At 42.5% G+C, this 17270-nt stretch overlaps 2 protein-coding genes and 1 long non-coding RNA gene across 4 annotated transcripts in view; 2 read left to right on the forward strand and 1 right to left on the reverse strand.

The window, feature by feature from the left end:
- Positions 1–1250: 1250 nt before the first annotated feature.
- LOC132453802 (uncharacterized) overlaps positions 1251–17270 on the reverse strand; it is a 33545-nt gene continuing 17525 nt past the window's right edge. The window contains exon 2 of the long non-coding RNA XR_009524806.1: positions 1251–1771. This is a non-coding gene — a long non-coding RNA (uncharacterized LOC132453802). The remainder of the gene's footprint in view (positions 1772–17270) is intronic.
- Positions 3830–8902, forward strand: LOC132453795 (uncharacterized). Of its 2 annotated transcripts, XM_060046747.1 has the most exons (13): positions 3830–4180; positions 4567–4708; positions 4874–5096; positions 5196–5322; positions 5618–5751; positions 5791–5916; positions 6073–6163; positions 6386–6502; positions 6585–6660; positions 6736–6987; positions 7287–7458; positions 7595–7743; positions 7853–8902. In XM_060046747.1, the coding sequence occupies exons 1-13, from the start codon at positions 3830–3832 to the stop codon at positions 8038–8040; spliced, it is 2148 nt and encodes a 715-aa protein (XP_059902730.1). In that variant the 3' UTR covers positions 8041–8902. The 2 variants fall into 2 exon arrangements, with proteins under 2 accessions (XP_059902730.1, XP_059902729.1); XM_060046746.1 differs by having other exon boundaries at positions 5618–5916.
- Positions 9108–17270, forward strand: part of LOC132453796 (uncharacterized) — a 159765-nt gene continuing 151602 nt past the window's right edge. Inside the window, exon 1 of the mRNA XM_060046749.1 lies at positions 9108–9317. Within this exon, the coding sequence (XP_059902732.1) occupies positions 9108–9317 (210 nt within the window). The remainder of the gene's footprint in view (positions 9318–17270) is intronic.

Genomic DNA, 17270 nt, shown 5'->3' on the forward strand with positions numbered 1-17270 from the left:
TTAATAAATATCAAGGACCTAATGGATAACCTATCAAGAGCTTTAGGCCACTTGAGATCAGAATGCATCTGATCTACATTTGATCTGTAAGATCTATCAAGAGCAAGTCTAGCAGCCCGGTTTTGTACAGTTTGTAGTTTGCTTAAAGGCCCACTATGCAACTTTTTTTAGCCAAAATTACATTAAGTATGCAGGTTGAGAGTTATGCTGATGGTTCTGCATCCATTTCTGGGTCGATTGGTGGGTGTGTCATTTACCCATGTCGCCTCTCCAGTGAAAAAGCGCATATGCAACTTGCTCTGTTCGGACCGACACAATCCGGATGTGACGCAGCGGTAGTATCCTCGAAAATGTAGTCAGATTGTAGTTTCGAAAATGCTTTACGGCACAGACACACACCCAAACATGGCACCGGCTAGATATAAACAGCCAGTTGCGAGGCAATTGTTGCATTCATCATGGATCAATCGACTGATAAGGGACCCAAGAGGCGACCGTTGGAACAAAAGAAGAATGGAGCAGAAAAGAGATCAGACACGAGTGAAAGGGGAACTATGCAACTTTTTTGGCTTGATTTACCTTAATATAACAGGCTAAGAGTCATTGCGATGGCGCGTTCCCTCTTCGTCATAACTATCAAACCAAACATCCTTCACATTCACAGAGCGAACATTATGAAAGTAAAATGCACATTTCTCGCTAAAAATGTTTACATAAACGCATTTAATGGCGTGACTATGTTACTATTTCCACCCAGAATAAAGAAAGATGTCGGCCGTATGCTTCTGTGCAAGCGTCACTACTCTCTGCCAGTGACGTCGGGTCAAGGAATATGTTTCAGCCGGCGACCCGCCGCCCACTCTCGCGGGAGTCTCGGGTCTCGCGAAGTAACGAATTGCTTTACGGCACAGACCCCCAAACACGGAGCCGGCTCGATATAAACACAAGTCACTAAGGGATTGTTATATTCATCATAGATCAGCCCACTAAAAAGAGACAGAGAAACCCAATGTCGGAGGAACAGAAGAAGAGAAAAGGGAGACTGACCGGCAGAGAGGCCAGACACGAGTAAACGTTGGGCAAGCTTTTCAGGAATAGCGTGAACTGAAAGAAAAAGAAGACTGCAAATCAGACGCCGACTCGGCCGTGTTGCTTTTGAAATTGAAAGTACCCTTGGGTGGCCTTTGTCTTCGTGGTATTCTTGATGTTGATAGTCTCTGTACAAATGTGTTTGCTCAACCGTTTTGTTGTGAGCCCTGTATGTTTCTAGCTTGCTTGGTTGCAACCATATAAACACCTTTGTTTCCATTGGTGTTTTGCTGTTCGTCTGTCTCGTCCCCCAGACACAGACTGAATCCCCGAATCCAGGTTCTTGTTTATTTAGATTATTATGTTGGCCAAACCTCTTACACTGATTGTTCTGTTCAACCTAAGATAAAACAATTATAATCTAGGATATAAATTCTCCCCGTCAACTATAAAAAAGGATGGATTTATGTTTATTGCAATACAAATACACCCTTTTAAAAATGTATAACCTTGCCTACACTTTATGAACATCTACTTCGGACATGGCTCCACGCATTCGCCGGCTTCTTTGAAAACAAATGCACATGGCTCGCATAGAAGTGCATGGGGAAGGGTCGTCAACGAGTTGTTACGACAGTGTTGTGAAATATCTACTACGAAGCTGTAGGGGGCGTTGTGTAGAGAAATGTGCGTGCCAAAACCAAGAAAACAGCGAAGAAATAACCGAAGTTGCATAGTGGGCCTTTAAGTCAGTCTTAGAGGCAGAGGCCCAAATAACAGAACAATAGTCGAGATGGCATAATACTAATGTTTGAACAACCTGTCTCCGTAGAGTAGCTGGTAAGTAGGTGGCACATTTCCGGACCGTAGCAATGCTCCTACTCATCTTGGCAACTATCTGCCTAACATGATCAGTCCAGGACAGAGTGTTACAAATAGAAAGTCCCAGAAGCTTTAACTTGCTCTCCTGCTTGACTGGCTGACTAGAAATCTGCAGATCAAGCATAGGCTGACTGGCTACATTATGCCGAGATCCAAAGACAATGCTGACAGTTTTTGATAGATTTAAAACAAACAAGTCAATAACCCAATTGACCATTGCTTTCAGATCTTGTGACAGAACGGACTTAAGTTTACAGCATGTAGATGCAGAATAGTACAATGTAGAATCGTCAGCGTATAAAACCAAAGTGGATTCTTGAATAACAAGCGGGAGATCATTCGCAAAAATTGAAAATAAGAGCGGACCCAAACAACTTCCTTGCGGCACACCACAGTCTATGTTAATGCTGTTGGACAGAGTACCATTCAAGAAAACCTGTTAAGTTCTAAAAGATAAATAATTTTCAAACCAAGAGATTGCCATAGGTCCAAAACCATAATGCGTGAGTTTTTCAATCAACAACTTATGGTCAATTAGGTCAAATGCAGCGCTGAAGTCCAACATGACAGCACCAGATAACAATGAATTGTCAATCCCCCTTAACCAATCGTCATGCCTACCAATCGGTAGGCATGTTGTGCATTACTTATCAAATCATTCTTAGACATATAATCAAGGATTTGGTTATATACAATCCTTTCTAAAATTTTACGCAAAACAGGTAGGATTGTTATAGGTCTACAGTTAGGACCACTGAATGTGGATTTGGTATCTTTTGGCATGGGAATAATTTTTCCTTCTTTCCAGATTTTAGGACAGGTTCCATTAGATAGACAGGAATTAAATATGTGACATACAGGAAGAGCTATATAATCAACAGCTATTCTGAGTAATTTACCATCAATACAATCTGTACCAGCAGAGTTGTCTTTAGAAATGGATCGTAACAATTTTTCAACCTCCTTGATTTCAACCGAATTGAACTCAAAAGTATACTGTTCGCCTCTCATTATGAGATCATCAATGAGCAGACATGATTTGTTCTTTACATTTGTACAAAAGCCCCCCCTCAAATTTTCAACTTCTTCCACAAAATACTTATTTAGGTAATTTGACATATCCTTAGGCTTAGAAATAAATGCACCATTATCAGTTTCAATGAATGATGCAGAAGCATTAGTACTCCGACCCATAATATCATTCATCACTTTCCATAATTTCTTACTGTCATGTTGGGCTCTATCAATCCTTTGCCGATACAATTCTCTCTTTTTTTCTCTGTTCACCTTCGTAACTAGATTCCGTATTTTACAACATGCACTTTTATCATTGACTGAACCAGAGGCAATAAAGCATCTTTTTAGCTCATTTCTTTGTTTCATTAAGTTCTTTAACTCCTCATCAAGTTTAAAGGGCATGGTGCAGGTTTCTATTTTCTTCTTTTCTGGCAATTTTCTAGTTGGTAATAAACATTTAAACAATTATCCATTGTATTTGATGTTGTAGGGTATCACAAAATATAAATATTAGGAAAAGTAGGTGATATATTAGTGGTTATTAGCCACAGGTTAGCGATGATTCTTATTTCTCCCACAATGCATTGCATGACGTCACGTAAGGTACTCCGCTTTTGGACGACAGCCGAAGCCGCTAGTGAGAGAGTGACAGTGTCAGATTATATAAGTAAATACATAAATAGAGATAGCCTAGATATATATAGATAGATAGAATAGCATAACATCGATAGATAGATAGAATAGCATAACATCGATAGATAGATAGAATAGCATAACATCGATAGATAGTGAGGGATAGCATAGCATAACATAACATAGATAGATAGTGAGGGATAGCATAGCATAGCATAACATATATATATAGAGAGAGAGAGAGAGAGTAGATATATAAGTAGATAACATGGTTTTCTACTGTATTTGTGGCGGGTGCAACAACTCCAGCAAAAGTGGACATAGGGTCCATTGCTTCCCCAAGGACAAAGGGATTCTCCGAAGCTGGGTGCAATTTGTCAAGTTTAGGCGGGCAGATTTTTCAGCTAGCTCTGTTACCGCGTACTCCAGAATATGCAGCGCGCATTTCAAGGAGGAGGATTACCACTCAGGGGATGCCAAGATGGTCTCACTTGGTTTAAAGAGTAAGAGGACGGCGAAGTTAATTCCTACCGCCGTGCCGTCTGTGCATGCAAACCACTCTGCCTGCCCTGTCCCGAGGTCGAGAGACACCGTCTGCCGCAAGCGAGAGATTGCCACGGTAAGCATCATGCTATAGCTGCTAATTACAAGCTGCGCGTTAGCTAGCTCTGTGTATTTTGCATACCGTGTTCCCTTTGACACAGCCTCCTCTACAAGCATGATCAGTCTGACATTAGAAGAGCATATTTCACGAATATGAGCCAAAACAAAATTGCCCTGAAGTAAATGTCCATATCGTCATGAAAGCTTCATGGCTAGTGTTTGGATCAGTGATCGTCATCATCAAGCGGCTTTCACAAGTGTGTTTGCGTTTTGTGTTAGTGCTAGACTGCTACGGTTTTCTTTCACATATACTGTATTTGACCGTGACCGTGATTTCTTTTTTATATACTTATATATACTATACTTTATACTAATATACTTTTTTATATTTGTTTTCGCAAGATGTTGACAGACGCCTCACAGCAGGAGACCGTGGCCAGTGTAGACACTGTGGAGAGTGTCGATACTGGGGATCAGCCCTTGCCCTCCTCCACTTCTGACGCTGGGACACAATGTTATTTGAAGCCCCCCCGATGGTCTCACGGTAAATCTTTGGTATTTTAAGGGGTAGATATTATGTCTAAAACATTGCAAGTAGGACATTTCCATACACATTGATGAAATGAATACATAGCCTACACCAAAACATAGCCGCTTAGATTTGCCATGATTGTCATATGTTTGGGTATGTTTACTGCCTCTGCCACAGCTGTGCAGGTTAACCTGAAGCCCAAGATGGTTAGCGTGGGCACACAGACTTCAATCAGCCCACAAACCTCCACTCCCCTCGCTAGTCCTGAACAGGCAGTTGACGACGATGATGATGATAATGCCACTGTCATCAGTGACTTGTCGTGGGTGCCCGAAGAGCCGATGGATGAGGAGGAATTGTTTGATGAGGAGCCACCTTACACGTGTGACCCCCACCACAAGTGAGATAATCGAAAACCAACATAGACCATATTGAATGCTCAATGCTTTGTTAGTTTGAATGACACCGCCCCCCTCCCCCTCATTTTTTGTTGTTGTAGTTGCATTGACAAATTCATTGTTTGCCAAGAGGAGCTGATGGGCCTTTTTGCCATCTGTCCGGCCTGTTGTGAGAGGTCGGATAGTAGCATCGTGCAGCAGGAAGGAACTTTTGTTAAGATCAAGCAGGTACAGTTTTGTTTATGCAGTTTTGTTTACGTGGCCATCTGATTAGAAAATCTGAATATCTAATTACAATCTGATAGCTCTGACTGTTTTGCCAGTTAATTTACAATGTATGTACCAGGCTGGCTTAAGTCTGCTGGTTTGTGATGCCATCATATTTGAGTGTTATACTGTATTGGTCATGTGTGTTTCATTGAAAATATGAAACCTTTGACCAGTAATGTACAGTACTTACTCTATATTGAATCCTGATATACTGTTGATTACAATGTTTTATTTTATTTTATTACATATCTAGGTCTGTGCATCATGTGGCTACCACCGTTTCTGGCAAAACCAGCCAATGCTCCACAGGAACATGCCAACCTGCAACCTCCTGTTAAGTGGGGCCATTCATTTTACTGGATGTTTGGCCACACAGACACTAAGAATGTTGACCCTGTTTGGCCTGCAGTGCATCAGTGCCAGCAGTTTCTTTCGCCATCAACGCCGCTACACCATCCCTGTAATCGTTCAGGCCTGGCAGAATGATCAAGCCAAGAATTTTAGTGACCTACGGGCAATGGATGGCGGGCTAGTTCTTGCTGGTGACTGCAGGTAAACCAGTGTGAGAGCTAGACCAGTTCCACGTTTTGATTTTGTTATTTGTTATCATGTAGGGTGGCTTTAGTTGGCATTTGCAGTTGACATGGTGGATTGTCTTTACAGACCATGGTTTTAAAAACTTGAAACATAAATTGTAATTAATTCCAGGTCAGATTCTCCTGGGCACTGCGCAAAGTATGGGTCATACTCTCTGATAGAGGACAGAGTGAACAAGGTGGTGGATGTTCAGCTTGTTCAGGTAAACCTGATGTTATTAGACAAAGAAATGAACTCAGCAATTTGGTAAAAGGATTGTATCTTAATATAACATCTTTCCACTACAACCATGCATAGAGCTTTATTGTGTATTGCCTAACTAGAGTAGTGTATCATAATGCCTGGACCAGCAACGCTTCGGTTCATTAACGCCTCCTTCAACACCACCAGCATTCTACACTTACACTGTTATGTCATGTTGCAGAGCTCAGAGGTCCCCAACAGCTCATGGTGTGAGCTTGAAGGGCTCAAGCGCAGTGTTGGCCTGCTGAGGGGAAACGACCTGCATTTGGCAACGCTGATCACGGACCGACATCGCCAGGTATTTACAATAAAAATGCAGTATAGAATGTAAATATCTGAATTGCACTGAAGCTGGATGTTAGTGGTTTTTTTCTCCTTAGGTTGCCAAATGGGTGAGAGAGGAGCTGATCCCTGAAGGGACACAGCATTATTTTGACGTGTGGCACATTGCCAAAAGTATGTATCCATTGTTGGAACCTTGAAGCAGTTTTTGTTAGTGCATATCAATTAATACCATTTGTTCTAAAACAGGTCTGGGGAAGGCATTGGATGCAGCATCCAAAGAGTGTGACCAACTACAGTTGTGGAGGCCAGCTATAGTGAATCACCTCTATTGGACTGCAGCCTCAACCCCAGATGGCAACCCAGCGGTCATGGAGGCCAAATGGAGAAGTTTAGTGAACCACATCCAGGACATCCATGACCATGACACCCCTGCCTTCTCCAGTTGTGCCCATGGCCCTCTAGACGGAGATCAGCGCAACAAAGAGTGGCTGGACCCAGGTACAGTACTGGTATTATGCACGCTCTACATAGTTTTGTTTTATTTGCTGTCTTTGAGTAATTGTCTGGATGCTTTGACATGTGACCTTTGTGATGAAATTGTTTTTTCATTCCCTGGCAATCTCATAACATTCTGTTTACTGTTTATGTTTGCTATAATTCATATGCAGGACAATTTCATGTGTTTCCATTTCAAAAAGGAATTCTGTCTGTATCCATCTTCCTGTCTAATGTCTATTTGTACGTTTTCCGTCTGTGTGTCTGTCTGCCTCCCTGCCTACCTGTCTTGGTCTTTTCAGGCTCATTGGCAGCAGTCAAGTTGGAGAACATAATGATGAGGGCTGCCTTGCTGAAAGATGTCCGTCAGCTGTCTCCACAGCACCAGACCTTCTCCCTTGAGGCTTACCACTCCCTCATCTTGCACTTCGCGCCCAAGCACACAGGGTTTTCATACCTTGGGATGTATAGCAGGTCAGTGCTATCCAATGGAATAACACTGCCAATTATTATGCCTTTTATAGTAATAATAGTACCTATTAACGTGCCTATTGTAGTATTTTGTCATACACCAAGTTTCAAAGGTTTTCTCAAATGTGTTATTTTGTAGGCTTCTCTTAGCGGCGCTGCATTATAATCACAATGCCAATCGCGAGACAGCACGGAGAAGTGACGGGACGGAGAAGTACTGCGTGCGGTATCCGCGCTTCAGAAAAGGTGCCCATGTGGTGCGTCCCATCAAAGAGGCAGCCTCATACGGTAAGCAGTGTCAGGCAGTTCTATCATATTTTGAGATGGCGCACGAGTGATCAGTGACAATGATCTTTATAAAGTAATATTATTATTATTATTATTATTATGTCTGCAGGTTATGCAACATCATTAATGAAGGCCCTTCGGGAGAGCTACGCCAATTCACCCGCGGTTCTTCGAGAAGTTGGCGCCAATTTGTCCTCCGATGCACCCGCCCCCATCGCCAAATCCTTCGAACAGATTCCTAAGGAGGAGGCCATCAGCCTCTACCTAGCCCGGCAGTCACGCTTCAAGAAAACCTAATTTCACATTATTATTTTTTTCCACGGACAAGTCCAATGATTTAGTTGTTATTATTTGCATGAAATTTCTTTGTATATAATTCAAAATAATTTGGTAATCATTTTACCTGTGCCTTGTCAACCTCTGTGTGCGGTGTTGTCTGAGCTCACTGTGTCTGCTTGATGTGCTTTTGCATGTATCACTGCATGTATGCATGCATGAAATAGTGTGCATGTGTGTGTGTGTGAGAGAAAGAGAACCATCAACTGACCCTCGGGTATGACTACACTATTGCAGAATGAATTAGAATTAAACATTGCGGGTCTAGCCCTTCATCAGTGTTCCTTGTATGTTTTGTGCCTAACCATTTTTTTATATAGATTTAATTCCAACCTGTGTCTTTGTTCAGTAACCATTACAAGCAATGCCAATCAACTTTTTTTTATCCAAAATGCATGTGTTCTGTGTACTTTATAACCTTTTAAGGGCAATTGAATGATCACAACAGAATAAGCATAACTATTATTTTTATTCATTTTCATCCAAACAAGGCCATTGAAAGCCCTGATACGTCTGGTCATCATTCTGGAATTGCTGTCTGATGGTTGAAACCACACGAGGGTAGAGGCTTCCTTATACTCCTCCCTAAAACGCCATAAGCCCAGCGTATAGCTTGCCTGTACGCACTGTACCGGTATTGCCTAGGGATAAGTAGGAACGATTCTTAAGTTTAAAACTCTGTAAGTAGGTTGGAAACGTCATTTTAAGCCTGTTTCTTATGCATGTTTATTGTGTATGCAACACATCTCCTGTCACCTATAACTGTTGGTTCAAATGACTCAGTGTAAAAAGATTTGTAAAGTAAACATAAACCATGAACATACTCGTGCGTGCTGGCTTGAAGGGGACCATGATCCTGCCTGAAGTGTGTGTATGCTATTTTTAGCACAAACGGATTCAGGCAGCATGCCTCAAATCCAGGATGCTGCGTTAGGCACGTTATATCTGCTGGCCGCGGGGTGAGCTCCTCGACCAGCGACCAAAACGCGCTCACCTCCCTACAACACAAGCTCTCCACCACAGTTTCCATGGGACGACACCGCCCACACAGACACCTGCCAAACACAGCGACACAGACACGCTTACTGCTCTCTCCCGGTAAGCGGTACCCTGACAGTTTCAATGACAATCAATCACGAGGAAAACGAGTTAGCACTATCAAAAATAATCACACTGAAGACATAACCAGCCTACTCGGCGTCGGCTACGTTTGCAAACAACATTTTCACCGGAGAAAGGTAAAAGCTTAGAATAAACACTAGGGGTTCACAGGTGGGACTGTCAAGCTAGCCCATATTTAGAAGAAATAGAAGGCATAATATGCCTTCTATTTCTGGATCTTCTGACTAAGTTTAGGGTACTTATCTGAGCCAATGACAATCACTGTCACTAGATATAAAGAAAACGTTGACTTTCATTCGATGCTATTCACTGACAGTAAAAATAAATAAGTTATTGTATGCACTGCTGTTCATAGACTACTAGCTCCAGCGCTCCTTGCTGCGTTTCTAAATGGTAGCAACTCACCAGGACACTTCACCAACTCTCCACTCATTCTCCTCTGACCATGCATTTATTTGTCTTTGACGGCCATCGGCTCTCGGTATTTCCTCATTTCCCCTCATACGCCTAACCGGTTCGAAATTATATGGCTGTGGGCCATCATAAATGTTGACAGTGGGTCTTGCTACCTCTTCCTCATCCCCGTCCGCCATAATGCTAGTTCTAGTATGCGTCTACCTTACGTGACGTCATCGCCAAATTGCGTAAAAAATAACCGTTACTAACCAAAAACTACAAAAACTGGACTTTAACACCATTTTGGAGACATTTCTAACTTTATATACATATTTTGAGTGCTTTATGTACCCATTAATCAAAACTTCCGGTTAACCTGCACCATGGGCTTTAAGGTCTGCAAGGACATCCGGTTCCTGAGTTTGCTTTTTACCACGAGGACTGGGCTGCCTGTAAGTGCGTTGAGACGGGGGAGGGGCCGCGCAGGCACCCGGTGCTCGTTGTGAAGAGGTAATAGCGATAGTGCTTTCACCTCAAAAAGTCGTCAAAAGTCACCAGGAAAAATGAGCTCGATTTGTCACTTTTTTGTCAATGTTTTGAACGAAAGTCGCCAACGAGATCTGAAAAGTAGCTAAATAGCGACAAAATCGCTAATTTGGCAACACTGCGGGCCAGATCGGGCCGGGCCCGCCCATTTGATGTCTTTGCCCGCGCCCATTTGATGTCTTTCCCTTTGTAAAAATAAAATGAATTTTACTTTTTTATTTTATTTTTTATGCTAAGATATATAAGATATCAGATACTATTCAAAATCTCAAAACATAATTGTTAAACTAAATAAAAAATGTGTAGAAAATAGAGAATTTGTGATTGACATATGTGTAAACCTATCACTAGTCAGAACGCGTCACACGGAACGACGGCGTTAACCGGCAAATTCAAATTAGTAGCCTAGCCTGCTCTGGTGTTTTAAAAGAAAATGTATATCAGACGCTGGTTAAAAAATAATGGGCCTACTTATCCGGAAAAAACCCTGCAGTTACAGTAAGTAAAGTTAGCTTAAACCCTGACCGGGCTGAGCCTCTTGCTGGAGCTGGAAGGTTCCATCTTTGATTCCTGCTTCTGACACGTTGACTCGCAACATAATGAGTCGAAGATTTGCATTGGCTTTGGCGATTTCCCGTGCCTCCTTCACACAAAGCGTTCTCTCTCCCATTGCACACTAGTGGTGGATTTAATGATTAGTTTCCGTGACCCAGTTCACGTGATTCAGTTCGCCACGAGGAGTCGTTCGCAAATTGTTCGTTCGTTCGTTCGTTCAGTCGAGTTTCCGGTAGCACTAACTCCACTGAGTCTGACTGACTCAGCTTAGAACCGTGCAATGGGGTCCATTCCATGATGCGAACATACGACTCCTCCCAGTTCAGTCGAGTTTCCGGTGAATGGATTCGCTGGAAACTCGACTGAACGTGGAGGAGTCGTTCGCGATTCAGCCTAGTTTCCGGTAACGGTGAATCGCATCATGGAATGCATGCCATTGCACGGTTCTCAGCTGAGTCAGTCAGACTCAGTGGAGTTAGTGCTACCAGAAACTCGTTCCTTCATTCAGTCGAGATTCCGGTGAATCGAAAGGTGAACGAGACAACCGAACGAACGAGAGAGACGAACCGGTTCGGTTCGCTCGTCCTAAAGACTCGTTCATTCGAACCGGTTCACGAATGAACGAGCCAACACTATTGCACACACGCATGCCCTGGCCGCTCCCGAGAGCACAGACAGTGTTTGTTCAAACCGATAAAAAAAAATAATAAACTCAACTTCGACACAGGCCTTGAAGCTATGTAAATCGAAAATCACTGTGTTATGGTAGCCTAATTGTTTTGGTTGTTTTTTCCTTCATTTCCTACAAATTCTGGTGAAAAGAGAAGAAGTCTGTTCACATGCCGACGTCATGGGTCCCGACCGGTGCTTTCATTGGATTATGCGACAATGTTTTGGCCGAGCACATGATGCAATGTTGCGAATGTTTTGTATGTTTATGTTTATTTGCTCGACTGCATGGCGCGGCATATTGCTGTTGGCGTCTGTGGTATTTAATGTGCTGCCGCGCACACAATGCAAATGTGATTTTTATTTGGCCGTTACTGTGTAGGCTATTATTTGCGAACTGCGTGCGTCTTAAGGAAATGCTGTTGTTGGCCATGCTGATGTGTTTGCACTGCTGTGGACTGTTGCAATTGAGTTTTTTGTAGGCTACGCCTGTCTGTCATATTGATGCGGGCCCTCCCACAAAATCTACATGCCCCCTGTGTAGATTTGCTCTGGCGCCGGGTCTGCTCCCATTGACTCCCATTTTAAAAAAAAGATATTTTTGAAGGAGAATATCTTAAAAAGTATAAAATAAGTCTCTAGGTGAAAAATTGAGGAAGGAGATAGGTCCCAAAGTTTGTAGAGAATAAGAAAGAAAGAAAGAAAGAAAGAAAGAATAAAACTTATAGTAAAATAGAACAATAGTTGAGCGCTGCATGCAGCACTCGCCTAATAATCTAACAAGAACTTAAAGAACATCAACCAGCCAAGTCAACGCCAGCTCAACTATACATCCTGAATCAAATCTCCTTACGATTGACAATATAACAATCATATTTCCAATCTATGAATTATTTTAGCGCCACTAACATGAAATAACGTACCCTTTTAAGTTTGACATGGTGTTTCTAGGTTAAATATTGACGCGCCAGATTGACCTGAACGTCCTCGAGCCCCAACGTAACTTAATGAGACCAACTGGAAATATGTGAAGCCGGTATGAAATCAAACTGTGATTCTGAAACAAGTAAAATGATATTGAAATTCTGTTTTCATTTCATGATTATTGAAGATACAAGTATGTTGATTTGTTAAATGTTTGAACGGTAAAAAACGATTGGTAAAACGAAGTCCGAAGTAGTTGAAGTGTCAGAGAATGGGGGGACGGCTCCGCCGTCCTCCCATTGACTTCCATTGTAAAAAATAATATTTTAAAAGTAGAATATCTTAAACCTATACTTTTTATGCGCAAGATTCCAAGCTAATCTGAACATTTTAAAATTGGAAATGGAGTCTCTAGGTGAAAAAATTAGGAAGGAGATAGGTCCCAAGGTTTGTAGAGAATAATAAAGAAGGAAAGATAGAATAAAGCCTACAATAGTTGAGCGCTGCATGTAGCACTCACATGAAATAACTGTTGCTATATAGCACCCCTCATATAACTACAGCCCTGTGTCCCTCCATTGACCTCTTGTTAACTTCATATCTTCTCGCTAGATTTAGTTAGCTCTCATCAAATGTTAAGCTTGCTGGTAGTTCTACCAGGAGGACTCAAATCACGCGCGGCTGGCCGCCAATCACCAGCTACCAATCACCTGCCTACACCTGCTCTATAAAGAGTAGTCTAACATATGTCTTTGCTGCTCAGGTCTTCGTTCAACGCACCTCCATCCACCCCACCACCACCAGGTCGGCCTCAGTCTACTTGTCCAGGGGAAGGCTCCGCCCCTGCTAGTCCTGGCAGGATACGCCGAGTCCGCACGTCACCCTGGATCAGTGACGGGGCTCATGCCAAAGATTTACCATGCAAAATATTCCCATGTCGTTATTTAAATAAATCCTGTTCATACTTATCAGTGATCGAGTCTTTATGGGAGAACGAGGTGCGGTTGATGATGGAGGGAGAGGTAGAGGTATTTTAAAGAGAAAAACTTCCTTCTCAATGTTTATCTTACTGTCCCATCAGCCTTTATGTTGATGTAAAGATATTGGCAAAAGTGGTGTTCTTCTTGAGTGTCTCCTTCCAGAACTAATTTCACTTGATCAGACAAGCTATATCCAGAGAGGGCACTCCTCTTTTAATCGTAGGCATTTATTTAATATACTGTAGCACACCTCTCCATAACCAGAACTTTCCTTATATTCGGTACAAACCACAGGATAATTAGCCTGATTTTGTGCCTGATTTCGTCCTGGATTTGGACATCAAGGAAGACATTCTGGTCCATCACTGTCCATCCGGATTGTAAAATGGCTGAGTCTTCTCCATTAACTGGGATCTTACTGTGTTGTCTAGGGGTGGCAGTAGCTCAGGAGGTAGAGCGGGTTGGCTGATAACCGCAAGGCTGCTAGTTTTATCCCCGGCTCCTCCTAGCTGAATGGCGAGGTCTCCCTGAGAAAGGCGCCTAACCCCAACTGCTCCCGACGAGCTGGCTGTCGCCTTGGCACACACCTGACGCCACCGTCGGTGTGTGAATGTGTGTGTGTATGAATGGTTGAATGTTAGGCAATATTGTAAAGTGATTTGGGTGGTCACTGGTTACAAGAAAGTGCTATATAAATGCAGTCCATTTACCAGTCCAGTACATTGTCTGAGGACGCTGGTCTTTCCAGACCTTTTAGATGGTTCAGCTTTTGCATCTCTCTTAGGCCTTGGCTACAGTTTCATCTTTCATCTTGCGAGCCCACCAGGACCCATTTACTGTCATGTCTGGACAGTCCAAATCTTTGTCAAAATTCACATCAACATAATTAGGTATTTGTAAGATGTTGGAAAAATTACAAATATGTAGTATGTAATTGTCTATAATTTGCTTGATGAGTACTCGTTTACTCAAGTAGACCTTTTTACCCCTAAAACTAAATACCTTTACTAGCAGGAGCATTTCTCTTATCTACAACCCCTGACAATGCCTCTCATCTTGTACATGTGTAAGTACTGTAATAGGTCTTTTGTTATTTTATTGTTCATTTTTGTTTAGTGTATTTCTGTTCATCTTTTTTGGGAGGGGGGGAATCTAATTGTAATAGAAATAAAAAAATAGAGCTTGGTAGATTGTTCCATGTGTGTCACTAGACTCTTACCCACATGTCTGTGGTGGCAGCACACCTTTCTTGTTGTTGATGAGCTGGGGGGGTGGGGGTGGGTAGCCCTGTGGTCGGTAATGACGGCCAGCCCTGGGGGGGCTGGAGAAGAAGGCCAGATTTGTGGTGGGGGTGTGGTAGAAATTAGTGAGTATATTCTATAGTAAACCATGATTATTAATAGGCTTAATATTTTAAATAGTGGAAAGCACATGACGCCTGAGTCTGGGTTCACACCAGATGGTGGGCGCACAGAAATCTCCTGGGAACTGCGGGGTCAAGTCATGTTGACCTCCACCTTTCAGCCTTGGGTCATTTTGGCTAACAAGGCTAATCCCTGCGGACCTCAGACCGGGGCACGGTTGATAACACGCTGAGACGAAGAGACTAGGCGGAAACCTCATTAGGGACAAAGGGAACCTCCATTGTCTTAAAGAAGTTCCTGTATGTGTATAAAGGAGGGCTGGGACCGAAGTTCAAGCAGTGACTTTGCAAACCTACTCAGGCTGTTGTCGTTGTTGTTTTTCTGCACGATAAAGTCTTTTGTCAATTCTTGCTCCGGACCCCTCGATTTCTTTTGCACTCTCTCTCTTGAATTAGTCTAAGTGTTTTAAATCTCGATTAATCTACGTTATATTGGCGTCACGACCAGGAGGAAATAGGGACTCGTCAGCTGCCGAGCCTGAGGACGGGACGCGAACGGATCATACGACCAGAGCTCAAGGGTAAGTTGTCTTGCCATATATAGGATAGAGTCGTTTGATCTGTTCTTGCCCCGTCTGAACGCCGAGCAGCAGGTAAAGTGTCTCTTTGATCAAACGAACTAAAATTATAGATAAACGAGCGAGTGAGAGATACGGGAGCTCCGGAAGAGATTGACGTGCGCGCATAACGTGCACATAACGCGTTCTGTGGTTCTAAATAACCAAGACGTTTTATGGCTCCCTATTTTGGCACGAGTTGTTATTATTGGTGTTTTGGTGTTTTGTTTAAATAGGCCTTCTGTAAAGTCCTGTGGCTGTCTTCTGAAGGAAGGAAGGACAGTGCAGTGTTTTGTTTAAATTGGCTTTCTGTAAAGTCCTGTGGCTGTCTTCTGGAAGAAGGAAGGACAGTGCAGGTCCGCAGGTCGGTTGAAGTAGGCCTACCTGTTGGATGAAAGCTGGGTTGGAATTCATTGCCGTTGATGAATTCATTTTTATTTGAGAAGGGCTTCCGTGGGATAGACGGGTGATTTTTAGACTCTTTGCTTGGACCAGTTCGACTGCAGAAAAGGGGGATTGCTAATTCCGGTCTTGGTATCTTGAGAAAACGGGCTTCTCGCACTTTTGAATAGATAAGTTTCTTGGTTGGAGTACCGCATGAATTGGTATTTTGAGGAGTTTCTTGTTTGTTCGTGATCTGGTCGAGTGTGTATGTGATTAGCCATTATTTTGAAGGAATAGACTAGTTGTGCGAAGCATCGTTTGTATGAGTTCATTTAAACTGCAGATATTGGATCTGGAGGTGGGGCCAGTCTTTAATTCTGATCTTGGTGCTTTGTGGCAATCATTCTTGTTTGAAGTTCTGATTGATTCATTATACATCCGACCGTTCATGTGATTAACCAAAAGGCCAGTTTCTACACTCGGTCAACCTTTTATTTGTAATTAATTACAAACAATTCGGACATTTTTTAATATAAGATAAAGAAATTGTATGAACCGGCTTATTGTCTGTATTTAAGTCGTGTTAGGATTAAGTCCTCTGAGGTTTTTACGACCCGGTTAATTTTTTTTTTTGTTGATTCTGTCATAAATAAATTAGGCGGACAGAGAATAGTTAATTTGTTTTGAAGTAGTTGATAATCATAAAATAAATTAGACGGATAGTGAATAGTTAATTTGTTGAAGTACTGAATAAATGTGTAAATCTTCTCGCGCTGACCCTAACTGCACGTGCACGAGCAAACACACAGGGGACGAGCAGGAGCCTGCAGGCCAGTGTTGGGGCCACATTCCAATCTTCGGGAGGGAGACGAGCGCTTGGGAAGAGTTCACATTTGTAGCTTAGAGATAGTAAAGTATAGAAAATAACTAGTAGAATAAACTCAAATAAATTTTATTAATAAATAGTGTACTTCAGAATAGATAAATAAAGTAATAAAGTAATAATTAAAAATGGCTCCAACAGCGGTAGAGATTTTGAGTAGAGAACGTCTATTGCTCAAAGGTGAGATGAAAAAGATCTCTGAGAATTGGGAAGAAAGGACAGAAGCAGCAGGTACTATATGGCCCATGGGAGGGACTTTTGATCCAATAATGTATCGGGACATGGAGGTAGTGATAAGGAACTACATAGATAACAGAAGTGGAAAAACGGCCTCAGCAAAGAGGGACAGGGAAAAGTTAGTACTAGCTTTGTTCTTAGAGGAAGGAGAGAGATGGCGAACATTACAGAGAGTGGCGGGAGAAATAATAGCTAATAACAACAAGGCTCAACCATTGCCTCTGAAGGTTGAGCCACCGCTGCACAAATTAGTATCATTGCACCCATTGCTAAAAGGCAACGTAGAATCGAAAGGGGAAGTCACACTAGATGAAGGAGATAATAAATGTAACACACAAGGGAGGGTCAGTGGGGACCCAGGCACAGAGGTGTCTGGCTGCAGTACATCAATACAAAGCCCCCTGGTACTCCAGTCACGGGGGAAACTAAGGCGAGCACGAAGGGGAAAAAAGGCACCCGACACCCTCCCCGGTAATTATCCTATTCTAGTCAAAGGACAACAGGTCCATTTTCAA

This window comes from Gadus macrocephalus, chromosome 3, assembly GCF_031168955.1.
Source record: "Gadus macrocephalus chromosome 3, ASM3116895v1".
NCBI lineage: Eukaryota > Metazoa > Chordata > Actinopteri > Gadiformes > Gadidae > Gadus > Gadus macrocephalus.

Coding starts and splice junctions, on each gene's coding strand:
- LOC132453795 (XM_060046746.1), top strand. CDS start 3,830: ATGGTTTTCTACTGTATTTGTGGCGGGTGCAACAACTCCAGCAAAAGT. Junction 5,097..5,195: donor ACGTGTGACCCCCACCACAA/GTGAGATAATCG, acceptor TTGTTGTTGTAG/TTGCATTGACAAATTCATTG. Junction 6,988..7,286: donor CAAAGAGTGGCTGGACCCAG/GTACAGTACTGG, acceptor TGGTCTTTTCAG/GCTCATTGGCAGCAGTCAAG.